The sequence below is a fragment of the Gekko japonicus genome, unplaced genomic scaffold (assembly GCF_001447785.1).
Source record: "Gekko japonicus isolate JY-2015 unplaced genomic scaffold, Gekko_japonicus_V1.1 scaffold4612, whole genome shotgun sequence".
In the NCBI taxonomy this organism is placed as follows: domain Eukaryota; kingdom Metazoa; phylum Chordata; class Lepidosauria; order Squamata; family Gekkonidae; genus Gekko; species Gekko japonicus.
This window is the reverse complement of record NW_015167191.1, coordinates 23,991-40,065: the sequence shown is the minus strand read 5'-3', so window position 1 is coordinate 40,065 and position 16,075 is coordinate 23,991. Positions and strand designations below refer to the sequence as shown.

General features: G+C 41.8%; 1 protein-coding gene across 1 annotated transcript; it reads right to left on the bottom strand.

Annotated features, from left to right (window-relative positions):
- Positions 1-201: 201 nt before the first annotated feature.
- LOC107112079 (vomeronasal type-2 receptor 26-like) lies at positions 202-12,694 on the bottom strand. The gene is made up of 4 exons (XM_015413148.1): positions 11,882-12,694; positions 6,640-6,867; positions 4,570-4,696; positions 202-1,121 (listed from the first exon to the last, which is right to left on the bottom strand). Exons 1-4 carry the CDS (start codon positions 12,692-12,694, stop codon positions 202-204), a joined length of 2,088 nt encoding a protein of 695 aa, XP_015268634.1.
- Between the last annotated feature and the right edge of the window lie 3,381 nt (positions 12,695-16,075).

Here is a 16,075-nt window from a genome sequence, read left to right as displayed (position 1 = left end):
TTTAATTGATCTAAAGAGACAGGACAGAGTCACTAGAATTTAAATATCTTTTTACATATTTGCTTCCAGATCTATGTCATCAGCAGAATCAAGAAGTATCAAATTGTGGAAATAATAAAGACTTAGGTTGCAGTCCTAAGAATGCACTCCTGTGACTAAACTCTTTTGGATAAAATGGGACTTACTTTCAAAGAGACCTGATTAGAATTCCTCCACCTGATTCCTGTTTCTTATCAGTAGGTGTTCCTTGCTATTCAACTCAGGCCTCAGAATAATTATGTAACATTTTGGAGAAAACACACAACCAAGTAAACCAGCAGTAGAGGACAGGATGGAGAAGATCTCCACAGCCACCATGTATTTCCCCTTTGTGCTCAGATAAGTCGGCACGAAGGACAGCCAAACACTGCAAAACACCAGCATGCTGAAAGTGATGTACTTGGCTTCATTAAATGTGCTGGGCAGCTTGCGAGCAAAAAAGGCCACAACCAAGGTCACATTTGCCAAGAACCCCATATACCCCAGAACACAGTAAAACATAACAACTGATCCTTCGTTACATTCTATAACTTTTTCCTTAAACTTTGAATGGGTGTCCACATTTGGGAATGGAGGAGCTGTGTAAAGCCATAGACTACAAATTCCTGCTTGAATAATGCTACAGGAAAGAACAATGGAGAATGCCAGTCTCTTCCCCACCCAATTCCTTATCTGGCTTCCTGGCTTAGTGGCCATGAAAGCCAGAACCACAGTGATGGTTTTTGCCAGCAAGGAAGAAATAGCCACTGAAAATATTATGCTAAAGAATACTTGACGTAGAAGGCAGGTCAGTATCTGAGGCCGGCCTATGAATAGCAATGAGCAGAGGAAGCAGAGCAGGAGAGAGATAAGTAGACAATAGGTGAGATGCTGGTTGTTGGCTTTGACAATGGGGGTGTTGCGATGTTTAATGAAGATTCCAAGTACTATAGCTGTGATGACAGATGTTGATGCCACCAAAGAAGTTAAAGTGATCCCCAAAGGTTCATCGTAAGACAGGAAGTTTAAAGCCTTCAGAAGGCATTGATCTTGGCCTTTGCTTGGATGTTCATCATCTGAGCATTTGAAACAATCATCCATGTCTGCACAACAGAAAAATATTCTGTTTGATTTCTCAAAAGTTTTATTTTTCTGTTCACATGCATTATTAACCATCCAGTGAAATTTAAGTCTGCATCCTTTGAAATATCATTATTACAAAGTTATGCATATTATAAACAGAGAAACTTTAACCAAGACAGAATTAATAGGGTAAAACCATGATGGGAAGTAGTTGGGGGAAAAATAACTGATGGAAGGATTCTTTGTTTCTGTTGTGAAGTCAGTTGTGAAGAGCTGACTTTTTATGGTTGCTTTTTGTAACTGATCCTTAGTTCTTTTTCTGAGGAATGAGTGACTTTTCTTGCTGGTATGATGCAATGATTTCCATTGCAGCTTCTTGCCTGAGTTTAAAATTCACAGTGGATCAGTAGGTTTCCCAGGTCACCAACACGCCAGTCATTTGCTTTAATTGGATCCTCATTTTGAGGCATAACTTTCACTTGCTGCATACAGAATTGCTTCCAAAATTGTTCAAGTGGATGGCAATATTATGCTGGTGCGGTGGATTTATATCCCCACAGGTTATTGTCATGATAGTTTAGCATAAACCTTCTAAGAGCACAATCACACACACAATTAGCTGTGCCATAGGCACTAATGACAGGTGGATTTAAAGGGCGTGAACATTTGGGAAGCACCGTGCACCCATCGGCAACCCGTTTTGCTCCACCGCAAAAGCGGGGTAAAAAGACACCAGGAAAAGTCCAGTAGCAAACAGGTTGCTACGGGTTCCGGATGGACTTTCCCCTGTCTGATCACTCCAGCACACTCTCATGGAGTCAGGATGGTCTGATCAGGCCATCCCAACTCTATGTCGTTGTTTTTTCCCTCTTATCAGTATGCACATCATTGCACACTCCATAGGAAGCCCTCAGTGCTGAGATGTGATTAATTGATTCCCCATTTAAGTGCATCGGGAACAAATGGGGAAAAAATCTCATCCACGGTCTGCAGCTTCAAAGGAATGTGTGATCGCACAACTGCTGGTCAAATTCCTCTGGACGAAATAGCCTCGCTTCCCCCCCACACACACAATATCTCGTGTATGTGATCACCACCTAAGATTACCTTTTAGAATAGTTGGGGACAAACCTCACCTATGAATGATGTGAATTATGCTATGAATGTGTCCCACAGCTAAACGTACTGTGTCTGAAGGTGATGATTAGTCATGAACCAATCACTCAGTCTGTTAGGTTAATGCAAAACAGCTGTGAACAATTGTTGAACAGGTTTGCATTCAATTTTTGCAAACCTGCACACATAAGGATGCTGCCGATTCAAACTAAATGAACACTGGATTAAATTTTATTAATATATATTGTTAATTTATATATGTATGCCTGATTTATCCATTTAGTCAATTGTCTGGAGCAGTTATGGAGCAGTTATGGGGGAAAGTAGAATTCAGTTGGGCTATGCGAGAACCTCAAGTTTGTCAGAACTCTAATGTAACAACTGCTAGCATCATCTTCAGATTGAGGAATTGGTGGCCTTTACCTCTTTTCCCACAAACTGAAGGTAGCCCAGGTGTGAGTACAACAGTCCACCCTACCTCCTCATCTCTTTGGCAGCAGGAGGCAATGACTGATTCAGCAGCCACTTCTCTTTCATCTGGGTCATTCCTTTTGTGAGAAGAGAGAGGTGGCTATGAGGAGGTGGCTATAAAACATTGGACTAAGATATGAGAGATTTGGGTACAAATGAGGACATGCCAAGACCCTGGTGGGGGATCCATAAAGTTTCTGGTGATTCCTAGTGCTCTCCTTTGTCACCTCCAGTAAGAGCTTCCCATAAGTACATGAGGCTGCATCTCTGAAAAATTTTCCCCTGTGGTGCTGTGCCCCCAATTCTCCAGCCAGTTGCCAGGCAACCCTAATTCAAATCCCTTTAAGTCATGAAGGTTATGGGGTGATCATGGGTCTATCACTTTCTCTGAAACTAACTCACCACACAGGATTGTTGTGAGGACAAAATGGGTGGTTGTGAGCCATTTATATTATCCTGTGCTCCTTGGGGGAATGGTGATTTTTTTAAAAAAAAAGTATACATAGCATGTAGGTAAAGTAGGTAGAGGGGATGTCTGTGCTTGGGCTGCTGTGTTTCTGAAGAGGATGCTCCATGCTTGAGTTTAGCACTTGCCCCCATCCTGCAATGGACAATTGACAGTCGCAGCTCCTGTGATCCCATCTAGATATGCACTTTCAGACATGCTAAATAATGCAGTTTCAATCCACTTCAGTGACCATTTGCAAGTGGATTTTGCCATTTTACACAGTGAAATCCAGTTGTAAAATGCATTGAAAGTGGCTTGAAAGAGCGTTATTTAGTGTGCATGAAAGTGCCCCATGGTCACAAGGAGAGAGGAGGGGCCAACACTGCCTCCTTGCTTCAGGGGTTATGTCAGTGTCCTTTTGCTCATCTATGGCTGCGGTCACACGGAACAGAAGCCACACAAGTGAGACGGAAAACAGGTGGAGTTTCCGGGCGCGATCTCACCAGCACATCTGGGAAGCGTAGCACTCCCGTGGCGCAACTGAGGCTTCCAGCCGAAACTGTGTGGCCAAAAACTAGTACCTCGGAGGTACTAGTTTCCAGAAACTGCGGGGCAAGAGCGGGCGTCTGATCGCGTTTCCGGTGGCATCCGGCGCCCGCCCATGTCCCCTTGCAAATAAGGTGTGTGTTTTTTGTCCAAGTCTCTGTGGATGCGCACATGCACCCAACGGAGCATGTGCATTTGTCGTGTACACACACAAAAAAACAGTTTGCTGCAGCGCACGCTTCTTTATTGCGCGCCGGCTTGTCCTGTGATCAGCACCTCTCCCTTGCCATGGAACCTCCACAGTACCTCCACAGGACCTCCACGGGAGGTCTGATCGCATAACTGCGCAGTAGTTTGCTCCAGGGCAAACAGCCACGCTTCTCCCCCGCAGTTTCCTGCCCGTGTGACCGGGGCCTATGTTGAACAGCCTGGTAAGACTGCAGAGGTCAGGTCAAATTAGCTCAAACATGAGGCCCCCTGCCTACTATTAAGACTGTTCTAATTTTCCAGTCTGCCTTTGAGGATAAATAGCTAATGGCTATTAAATCTAGGGAAAGGAAATACCTGAATGGGCAAAAGCTATGGGAGACAGGGCCTGTAGTAAGGAGGACAACTGAGGAAAATGAGAATCCCCCCCCCAAAAAAAAGACAACCTTGGGTGGATCAAACTCATAGTCCAGAATAAAACTCTCTAGAATACAAAAATGTCACCTACACTTTTTTCTTTAGCATGAATGTTACAACAGTGACATATGTGTTTCTCTTCAAATTATATTTCCCCATGATTCATGAGATATCTTGAACTACTCAAAACATAAAAATAAGATCATCCAAAGATATTTATGTGATCTTAAAATATTTTGTAGCAAGGACAATATTTCTCCTACCGTTCTTGTCTGAAATCTTCCCTTCAGGACATCGAGCACAATCATAACAACAAAATGGCTTCCCCTCCTTCTTCTTTCTGCTGTAACCTGGATGGCAGTTGTCATTGCACACAGAAAAAGGTTGGCTCTATGCATATAAATACAATATAACATATTTACTCCTTTTTTCTACTCATTGGCTTTCATCTGTAAAAATATAGGTAGCTAGAAAATGATATCATTGTAGTGGGAGAGGAGGACATTGTTTGCATGAATCTACTAGAACATTCTTGAGCTGGAAGAGTGCCACTATTACTCGATTTGCCAACAAACTGGGAAATTCCTAGAGATTTGGGATGGTGCCTGCAGTGGGTTGAGGAAGGTAGAGTTTGTGGGATGTGATGCCATGTAGTCCATCCTCCAAAAATGCCATTTCTTTCAGGGGAACTGAGTAGTCTGGAGAGCCATTGTGATTTTGGGAGAACCCTGGGACTCACCTTGATGTAGGTAGCCCTGACTATACCTCATCTTACCTGTTAAAACGATGACATAAAAGTCCCAGGTTATATTAAAGATTGATGAATGAAACACATAATTTTTATTTTATTTTATTAAGGGACATTTCTTAAGGTATGTGATCAGAATCCAATATACTTTGAAAAACAGCCTTTGGATAAAAGGAGTTTCAGACTGTTCTATGTTTCAATGGGATATAAAATTGGGTACTCTAAATAAGGTTTTGACAGTGTCTGAATACAAAATTATGACTCAGATTTCTTTTCTGAATTCTGTGCAAGGGAAGTGATAGACTGGCTTGGTACTACCTATATTGACATGACTAGCAACATACTATGGAAAGCAGACAAATCCTGTAGACACAGATTAAACTGTATGGAGGGTTAACAAGCAGGGCACAGTATAGTGTAAAAAGTACAGTCATGAGCTGAGGCATGCTCAGAAATGGGATTTCACTACAGTATTAGAAAGGAATTGATTCCAAATATAAAAAAAACAAGCCCAGCATTTCAGTGAGTAATTTGATTTGATTTGATTTATTAAATTTCTACCCCGGCTGAGGCTGGCTCAGGGCGGCTTACATAAAACAGCCTAAAATTTTACAATACACATAAAATAGATTACAATACTCATAAAAAGATTAACAACAAATTAAACAGACAATTCTAAAACAATTTAGTAATGGATCATATGTGTGATTGGATTAAAATCATGTATGACACTGCATTTAATTATTAAAAAAAGAATTGTAATGGACAAAAATTTGGATCTGGGTTTCCCCCCCTATAATTTTGTGGCAAGCCAGCTGCCCCCTTGATTTGTTCACATCACAGTATAAGAAATAGGATAGATCCTCAACAGAAAGTAGAATGTTAAGGAACAGTAAGGTATTGGTATAGTACTCCTTTTAACCTGAAATGCCAGGAAGAGAAATTTCAAGCTACAACACTATACACTAAACTTTGACCCAACAGGGCAGAAGAGATCAACAAGGATAATAATCTATTACTCTCCAGCCCTTTGTGGAAAGGCCCAGGGGTAGTTTCATAGGAAAAGAGCTAGGGGAACTCATTAGCATAACTCATTAGCATATGCCACACCCCCTGATATCAGGGGCCCGGCGGTGGACCTGCAAGGCCGGCAGGAATGTGAGGAAGCCCCGCCAAGGCCCTCCCTGGCCCCAGGCAGGGGTGGGGAGAGGCGGGGGGGGAGGAATTTACCCTCCCTCTTCTCCTGCCTCCTCCTGGCTGAATGAGGGCCGGAAGCGGGGCAGCCGGAAGCAAGGGGTGGGGCTTCATCATGTGCCCCGCCCCCTCGCACCTCACCCGGGGGAAGTGTGATCCCCCGCGATCCCCCCCCGAAATGACCTCTGGAAAGGCCATAACTCACTAGTAGAACATGTGATTTAGATATAGAAGGTCCAGGGTCCAGTCCCTGACATCTCCAGTGAAACAGTCAGCCATCTGACACCCTTAAGAGTAGCTGCTAACAACAGCAGATAAAATTGGGATAGATAGGAAAATCTTTTGCACTATTACAAGACAGTTTTTGCCACTACCTTTAGCGTGATCCCACCTGATTAAACATCCTGTGCCATGTGATGAATTCCTCATTAAGGCTGAACACAGTGCCCAGTGAAGCTTGTGGGTCCATCCTTCCAACTTTTACTCTTCGAAAACTTTGGTTAGGAAAAGTAACCCAGTTTATAACTTCAAATCCAGTTTCTAGTTCACCTTCTTCATTGAAGTGAATGGGGTCTCCAGCACTGTTGTTAAAGGAGACACTCCTCAGGAAAGGGTGAAGCTAGATCGACAGAGGCACAGAGAGAAGGTAATAAAAATAGGTACTTCTCCCATTTTTTCAGAAAACATTTTTTCAAGAACTGGGTTTTAACCAGTTAGGGCATTTTTTTTCCTTGTGAATATTAACTCTAAAAATGAAATTAACTTTAATAATGAAAAGCTGGAACATTATCATTTGCAGCTTATCATGTATTTTGCATACTCTGTAAGCCTTGAAAGCAATATCTGATGTGATTTGGTGGAAAAACAACTGAAGTTCTCAATTGTTACAAGAATAATTAATTGAATTGAAACTGATTTCATCAATTACATTTATACAAGGGGCGGACCCGCGATACTCGTGGGGGGGAGGGAGCTCCAGGAGGAAGCAGCAGGAGGAGGTAAGTTCCCCCCATCCTGCCGGTTCCCCTGTCTCCTCAACCCCTCCCCTCCACCCCCCACTTGATTCCCCCTCGCCACCGGAGCGAGGCCCGAGCGGCTGCAGCTGCCGAAGTGAGGCCCAAGCAGCTGCAGCCGCCGAAGCGAGGCCCCCCCCTGCCGCCGAAGAAGCGAGGCCCGAGCGGCTGCAGCCGTCGGGCCTTGCTGGTCTCCCCCACCCCGCCGCCACCAAAGCGAGGGCCGAGCGGCTGCAGCCGCCCGGGCCTCACTGGTTCCCCCACCCCTGGTGAAGCGAGGGTTGAGCGGCTGCAGTCGACCGGGCCTCGCTGGTTCCCCCACCTCCCCGCTGAAGCGAGGGCCAAGTGGCTGCAGTCGCCTGGGCCTCACTGGTTCCCCCACCTCCCCGCCGAAGGTATCCGCACACTAGGGGGCGACTTCAGTATTAGTATATAGATGTGTGTCACAAATCTGTGTGTCATCCTTGCACAGGGGCCATGCTAATTTTCTCTGTATTCTTCCAATTTTAGTATATATGCTGCCAAAGCGGTTCCAGTCAGGCAGCTGTGGTTTTAAGGTTTTAATGGTGACAAGAAAAAAGAACCCAGGAAAAAAGCCCACGGATATAAATGCTCACAGGACAAAAGCCCACGTTGAAAAATGCCCACACAGAAAAATGCCCACGTGGAAAAAAGCCCATAGACATAAAAACCCACACAGAAAAAAGCCCACATGAAAAAATACCTTGTATTTTAAAAAAATTATTTGCCTTTTTTAGGCCATGCTTTCAGTAAGGAAATAGCTGGTGAATTTGCTACAGATCACATTTTTGTGGGGGATTCCCCCACCCAAACTCAATGTTAGCCAATGCTGTCATTATTTTAAAAACAGATCATTATTTCACTCTTTGTTTATGGGTGTTAGGTCTTTATTTTTAAACTGACTACTTATTTAGGAGAAGAAGAAGAAGTTTCTGCTGATGGCTGTGTTCCTATTTAGGTCAGGATGGCAGTATCCAAAATGGTGGTGATAAACTGTATACTCCCAAGCCCCAGGGTCACAAATCTAAAGGAGGAAAGGCAACTCTTCAACGTTTATGGGAAGCTATGAGACACAAACACACTCAGACTGGTAAAAATATTTGAATGTACAGGGTTTTGTGGTGTTTTCACAGTTTTGTGTGGGTGGTGTGTGTTAACAATTACATCTCCAAGGAATTTAATTTCATTTTTCTCTACTAACAGAGCAGAACTCTCTGCAAAGAGCCTCAAACCAGAGCTGGGTCCTGCAAGGTCCCAGTTTGGGCCACCAATCTGAAAAGCCCACCTTCTCTGCCTGTGAATCTGTCTGCAAAGCCACGGCATAGCAGCCCATGCAACAGCCCCATATTACAGGATCATCAAACCCACCCATCACATGCGGTAAATCCAAAAGAACCCCAAAATGACTGTAAATGGAAACAGATGGGGGCTCATTTCACACCACCCTGTAAGAAACAGAAAATTGACATTACTGGTTCTGATGCTGCTTTTAAAGCTTTGTGTTAGAACATGACAAGGCTAATGGGTCAGATGGGCCACTTCCACACTGTCATTTTTGTCACTGGTTCGTCCCTATTGCTTCAGGATCCCCCCCCCATGTGCTTTGCTGTCTCTAGTAGTCCCAGGGGGAGCAAAACACATGTGGAAAAGGGGGGGGAAGCAATAGGGACAATGTTATCTTATGGTTTTATGTTATGACGTTAAAAACAAAATAAGTAAATAATATTAATCGTTTGAAGAATTTAAGCCATATAGGTCTTCAAAAGCAATGTATACTAGACAGTCTATACATAATTTAATTTTATGCCTTTCTATCTTTACTTTAGAAATTACTTCATTCCAACATTCCAAAGGCTGACGAATGGAAAGTAATTAATTTTATTTTAAAATGTTTCTATATAGAGTTTAATTTACATTTCTGTTGTTATTGTTTTGCCTTCTGAATAAAGTTTGTTGATAACAAAATGGTCACTTTTATTTCCTGTATTCTCCCTTCCAAGCCTTTACACTCAAGAGCATTAAAGCCCTCTTCATAAGGCCACTTTTATATAGTAATGAAGTAATTTACTAATAACATAGCAAAATTATTATTTAACTAGGCATAAGGCCCGTTGTGGAAATCACTACAACAAGCTCTAGAAAGAGGCTCTGGGAGAGTGCCCCAGCCTTGGGCACTTAGTGTAAATTTGGTGTGGCAACCTCAGCAGGGTAAAATGACACAGAGTCCACCGTTTTCTCCAGGTAACTGAACGCTGCCTCTGAAGAGCAGTTGTAATTCTGCATAATCTCTATCCCTCCCCTGGAGATTGGCACTAATGGTTCCCCATGAGAGAATGGCTGGTTTGGAGTGTGGAGTCTTTGACAATGTACCTGTCTGAGGTCCCACCCCTCCTCAAACCTCAGCCTCTCCAGGCTCCACCCCTCAAATCTCCAGGAATTTCCCAACCTGGAGCTGGCTAGATTTTGTGCCCAGGTTTACAAGGAGCATAAAATGCATGGCAATGAGATTTTCTAATATTTTATCTAAATTATACACAAATGTCTTATTTTATCTCTATGCTATAGTCACAGATTTTTAAATTGAAGTATGTCATTGTTGGTTTTATCTCATATTTCTTATTCAAATGTTTTTATGTAAAATGATTGAGTGAGCTTGTAGTTGACTTTAACAATAAATTTGTGCGCCGGAGGCTAAATGTGTGCGCCGGAGGCTAAAAACCTATGAGCTAGCTCACACTAACCCAGTTTAGAGGGAACACTGGGAGCCACTTTACTCCCATATTTAATCTTCTGGTTTTGCTCCCCCCTGCTTTGATGTGGCGGGGAACAAAACTGGAGGATTAATTGGTTCAGACCAGCTCACAAACCTATACAAATGGGTTTGGTTCATGAACTAGCAAATCTGTTTGTGTAGGTTCGTGGTTTGGTCCATCGGTTAGCCACAAACCAAACTGCAAAAATGTGTTTCGTTCCCATCCCTATCTTCTGACAGGGTTCCTGGCTGGAAAACCACACCCAAAGAGTAGTTGTCATTGGTATATCCTCTGATTGGAGGAGGTATCCAGTGGGGTGACAAATTGCTTGGTTTTCAATATTTTTATAAATGATCTGGATGAGGAAGTGGAAGGACTACTCATTAAATTTGCATATAACACCAAATTGGGAGTAGTAGTACACAGTCCAGAAGATAGACATAGAATTCAATGAGAACAGAACACACTGGGGATGTGGGTGGATATGAATAAGATGCAATTCAACAAGGATAAGTGCAGAGATCTATATCTTGGTTACAAAAATGAGAAACAGGCATACTGAATGGAAGACACACTTCTGGATAGCAGTGTATGTGAACAAAAGTGGGGATATGGGTGGACTAAATGAAAAATAAGTAGTCTGCGTGATGAAGCAGCAAAAAAAGCTAATGCAGTCTTGGAGTTTATCAACAGAGGCATAACATCCAGATCACAAGATATCATAGTTCTTCTGTGCACTGCATTGGGCAGGCCACACCTGGTGTACTGTGTGCAGTTCTGGAGAACTCACTTCAAAAAAGATGTGGACAGAATGTTGTGGGTGCAGAGGAGGGTGACAAAGATGATTAGGTAGATCAGATAAAATTAAAGGCTGAGGGAATTGTGAATGTTCAGTCTGGAGAAGAGGAAGTTGAGAGAGGACATGATTACTCTCTTTAAGTATCTGAAAGACTTTCATCTAGAGGAAGGCAGGTAACTGTTCCTGTTTTCCAGCAGGGGATATGATTCACAACAATGGGTTTAAATTTATGGGTGGAAAGGTACTGGCTGGATATTAGGGTTTCCCCCCACCAGTAAGAGTAGTTCAGCAGTTGAATCAGCTACCTAGGGAGGTGGTGAGCTCCTCCTCACTGACAGTCTCCAAGCACCAGTTGAATGAACATTTGTCAGAGATGCTTTAGGCTGAGCCTGCATTGAGCTGGGGGTTGGACTAGATGGCCTGTATGGCTCCTTCCAACTCTTATGATTCTATCATTCTCTCCTCCACCCTGGCAGAGTCTTGGTATCCCTGTAAGTCTAATGTCCAGCTTTACAAATGCACTCATTAACAATGACGTCCTGCAATATCTCATGCTTGTTTTTATTTGACCTGAACACACTGCACATTATTTTATGGAAAACTGCTCTTGCAAAACTTCAATATCAGAAACACTTTGTCATGGGAATAGTCCAGATAAACATTGTCACAGACACATGTTCATTCCAGTTACACATCCTTGGTCTTAGATATGTAAAGGTGGACTTTTGGGTAGGATTAGAAAATCACTATCACAAAAGCTTAGAAGAAAGTCCCAGATGCTTGTTGGGGGCCACAAGAAGGAAGGATGGAGATAATTGATAAAGCTGGAGACTTGCATTATGACTTATCCTCCTCAACAAGTAATAATATTAAATTTGTAAGTATTAACAAAAAGAGGATAAAGGAAATGCAGCTGGACCTAGGAACACTAAAGAAATAAAAGTGTAAACCACCCCTGTTCTTATGAGGAAATGGTGTACTCTTTGAACACCATCTTTTTACGCGTTCAGTACTAATAATAGAGCTTCAATAGACCTAGAAAGTTACCTGCCAAGATTGTTGATCTGAAACCTTCAGGAGGTCTCCACCCCAAGCCATTCTCCTGTATTTCTGTCTGGATTCACACAAGGTATGTAAGGCATGTGCTATGGCATGGACAGCATTGTAGATGCAGTAGCTTTGGGCAGTCATGCTCATTTCAAAAAAAGGACCTGGGAGGCTCTCCAGCTTCTCCTCCCCAGTGCATCTCTGTGTTATATCTTTATCCAGTTTGGAATCTGACAGTGAACATTTAAATGCCTGTTCCCAGAAGACCCGGATAAAGCCATCTTCTTTTTGCCAGTGAGGAGTTACAATGCAAAGGAATTTTTGAAACTCAACCACCTCTCTGGATTTAACTGTAACAGATAAAGAACCATGGAAAACTTCTATGTTCAAAAGCCTGTCGAAGGTATGTAATGAGAAATCCCATTGGGCTGTCATAATCCATACCTTGCCCATGATTGCCTCAGTTATAACTTCCATTTGTGCAATGTATAGGAACCATTTCAATGAAGTCATAGTATGAGTATCTCCATTTATAACATATACCTTGACCTTGATATGGGTTAGGAAAGAAGACAGACTGTCTTTGGATCTTGACAAGTAGAAAACATCTATCATGTCTACAGTTGAAGTGGCAGTTGGAAGCCTATCAATGAAAGCAGGGCAGATACCATTCTCAGACAGGAGTGCCATTAATATCTGCACAAACATATCCCCTTGGCTATTATTGACTGCAATTATGCCAACCCATATCCACCGGAAATGCAGAAGAAGCTGTACCATCCCAATGTACTGATTTCTTTCACTGGGGGCCATTTGGTAAATGGAAAGTTGTTGGGTTTTCTCCCTCAGTTCTGGACAAAAGAAGCAGTAGGTAACCTAACGAAGAATAAATGGACAGTCAGATCGGGTTAGATATGTTAATGACTCTCTCTCTTGTTTTCCCATTTCAAGATCGGTGACTAGAAGCAAATGTTGTAACATACTATGAAAGAATGATTAGATCCGCATTTTAAAACTGTTTTTGCTTAAAAAACACAGAAAGCCTGGGGGAATCCTAGGGACACTTTTCTAGGAGCAAGCTCCATTGAATAAACCGAGGAAGGGGGGTTACTTCTTTTTCTTTATTTTTTTAAATTGCCCATGTGTGGGCAAATTGTATTAGTTTTATAAGTGTTACAGAAAAGAAAAAAGAGTAGTGCATTTTAACATATCTAGCCAAAAATCTCGCTCACATCATCATGTTTACAAGCAAATTACCATTTCCCCCCTTATTTTGGTTATATTCCATTACATATACCTTTAAAGCAAAAATCTATTCCCGATGACTAATTTAACTATATCCTATCTGCTATATTTCATTTTATCTATAATATACTATTATTTATCTATTTTCTATAAAAAAGAAAAAATAAAGATGGAAAGAAACAGATATATCTGAATAATTGGCATTTCTAATTAAAGTATATATTTCATCCATGTTAGCATTCTAGTCCCTTTACATTTTCTTTCATATTTTGACAAAATTAGCTTTCAGGCCTAAACATAGTAGTTCATATTTTCCCCACACTCTCATCTGCCTCACTAACACTGCCAAGAAAAGCAAATTTTAAAAAATTAAATCATTACAGAACCTCTAGATAAGGACCCCATTAATTATATTTTCCCCTACAGTTCATCTCTAGAAGGTTCAAACTGCCCATATCTCCTTCAATTAAGACATTACAGGTACAATAAATAAATTGTTTCCACTTAAATAGCCATTATTTAGAACTTTCACTAATCAGTTAAAACCATATTAATATTCAAGATATATTGCTTCATGTTATATTCATAAATCAGTTGGATTTCAAATGTCAATATTATTCAAAAGAACAACCACAAGGTAGACAAGAGGTTCTTAACAGTTTAGAGGTTCCGGTTTAAGTAAATCTTTATCTCATCAGCCAGTTGAATCCATATAAACAGAGAATGCTGCTTCAGATTATTTAAAATATTTCAGTTTCTCTTGCTTCTTTTGGAAATGCCTCTTCATAATATCCACCTTTTTGTGTCTTTGGTCTCTATAAGTCTTAATTGTATGAGAGCACAGACCACCTTGTCTCTTCAATCCTGGGAATGCTGAGCTATATCTGGCAGTCCCATAGTAATCAATCTTTGAACAGTAGTAGTAATAGCTGGATACGTCTTTCATTGTAGAAGTCGGGTGCTGAGACAAGTCACGTTGCTTTACATTTTGTGTAACATCTGACCTCATCTGATTTTGTGCATCTGGTAATTTGATCTCCTGGTTCTCAGTTCCAGCAAAGATCTCTTCCAGTGTCCCTAAGACTGCAGTTGTAATGTTATCTGCTAATTGCATTTTCCAGTTATCCCAGAAGTCATCTGACAGCTGCAATATCTCTCTCTCTATCGAACAGACTCTCTCTTCAACCTCAGTCAAAAGAGCCATTTCGCTCCCTAGCAGACAGTCTGTAAACAACAGTCAATGCTCAACTACGCAGGCAGAAAAAAAAAAAAACCCAGCATGGATTTCTTTTCCCTAACAAAAAACTCATTAAGCATAAATCTCTGTATAGATGTTTTCCAAGTAGCAGATAGATTTCAGTGATTTATTAAGCCCCGATCCTCCGATGAAAAATTTCCCAAACTCTGCTGCGCTGCTCAAAAAGTTTTGTCTCTGGGAAAAGATTTATGGGGGCAATCCAGTGGCCTTTTATGAGTTTGATGATTGTAAAAAGGAGAAGAGATTACTCACAGAGTAATCACTCCAAGATGATTGTGGTGAGGTGTGAAGGCTCTTATTTTGGGGGTTGTGAGGCTTTCCAGCCATGGACTTCCATGGTTCGTCCTTCGGAGATGGAGGGCTCAGTTTAAGTCTTCTGCTCCTAGTTCCTGCTCCTGAGGATCTGGTGGACACTTGTCAAATCTGGAGAGGTCCAGAAATGCCAAGAAAGTCCCCTAAAAAGACTCCAAAGGCTGGTGAGACCCGGAGAGGCTCTGGCACGTGACCACTCTGCCACACAATAGCCCCGCCTCCAGGTTCAAAGGGGGCTTACTTATAGAATTTGTTTAGGACTGTTCCTTCTGCCTATTTTGTGGCTAATTTTCATATTTTTCATTCTTTGTTCCCTAAATGTATTTTTCATTCTTTGTTCCCTAAATGTATTTTTAGGAGTAGAATGGAACAGGTGTCAAAGTTGTGAAATAACTACATATCTCAAAAACACATCTTACCTGAGGAATCTTGTATGTACTTAAAGTATTGGCCATGTACAAGGAAGTTTCAGAATCAATTCCACCAACAACTGATAACATCATCTTCTGTGTATCACAACTGTAGTTGGGGATGATGCTTTTGGAGTTGAACAGGAGGTTCATGGTGCTCTGATAAGTCATCCTTGCGTTGAAGTAACCATCACCGACATGGAAACCAAGGCTGATGTTTGGTAAAATCTTGGGGTTGTCATTGATCTCCTTCACAGCGAAGACCAAGGCCAGTGCATGCTGGTAGTTCTTGGTAACTATACTAAAAACAAGGTTTACACATTGCATAAAACAAATATTCTGCACAGTTTAAACTCCTTGCAAATATGGTGAGATCATTTGTTTCACTGCACTCAGGACATTACACATATTTTTTTTAATTAAGGCTCACAAACAGCCTATAAAGAAATAAAGAATGTTATATATTGCAGAAGTTCACAGGGTTTTTTATATACATTGATACACTGTTGGCATAATTCTTTCAGAATTGCAGGGTTTTCCTCACACTCAGCTTACTTTTGATTTCCTTGGCAGTCAATCCAGAAGGATTGGAATCACTTTGGTCACAGTTATCCTGTGCATCTGCCCTGAGAGCCAGTTAAGAGTGGTAGACTCCAATCTGGAGAACCAGGTTCATTTCCTCAATCCTCCACAGGAAGCCAGCTGGGTGACCTTGTGTCAGTCACAGTTCTCTCAGCACTGTTCTCTCAAGAGCAGTGCTCTCAAAGCTCTCTCATCCCCAATTACCTCACATGGTGTCTGTTGTGGGGAGAGGAAGGGAAGGTAATTGTAAGCTGCTCTGAGACTCCAAGTGAAGGGCAGGGTATACATTCAACTCTTCTTCCATGTCCCCCTTTCACTCAGTCTCACATGATTATATACATGGCTTTTGTCCATGCAAGTCCCACAATTCCCAGCATAGCCTTTTGG

Excerpts from the sequence above, each read along its gene's own strand:
- LOC107112079 (XM_015413148.1), bottom strand. The coding sequence starts at position 12,694 with ATGGCCCCCAGTGAAAGAAATCAGTACATTGGGATGGTACAGCTTCTT. Across the intron at positions 6,868-11,881 it reads CAGATCAACAATCTTGGCAG|CTTCACCCTTTCCTGAGGAG; the intron begins GTAACTTTCTAG and ends CTGTCGATCTAG. Across the intron at positions 4,697-6,639 it reads GGCACAGGATGTTTAATCAG|AGCCAACCTTTTTCTGTGTG; the intron begins GTGGGATCACGC and ends TTATATGCATAG.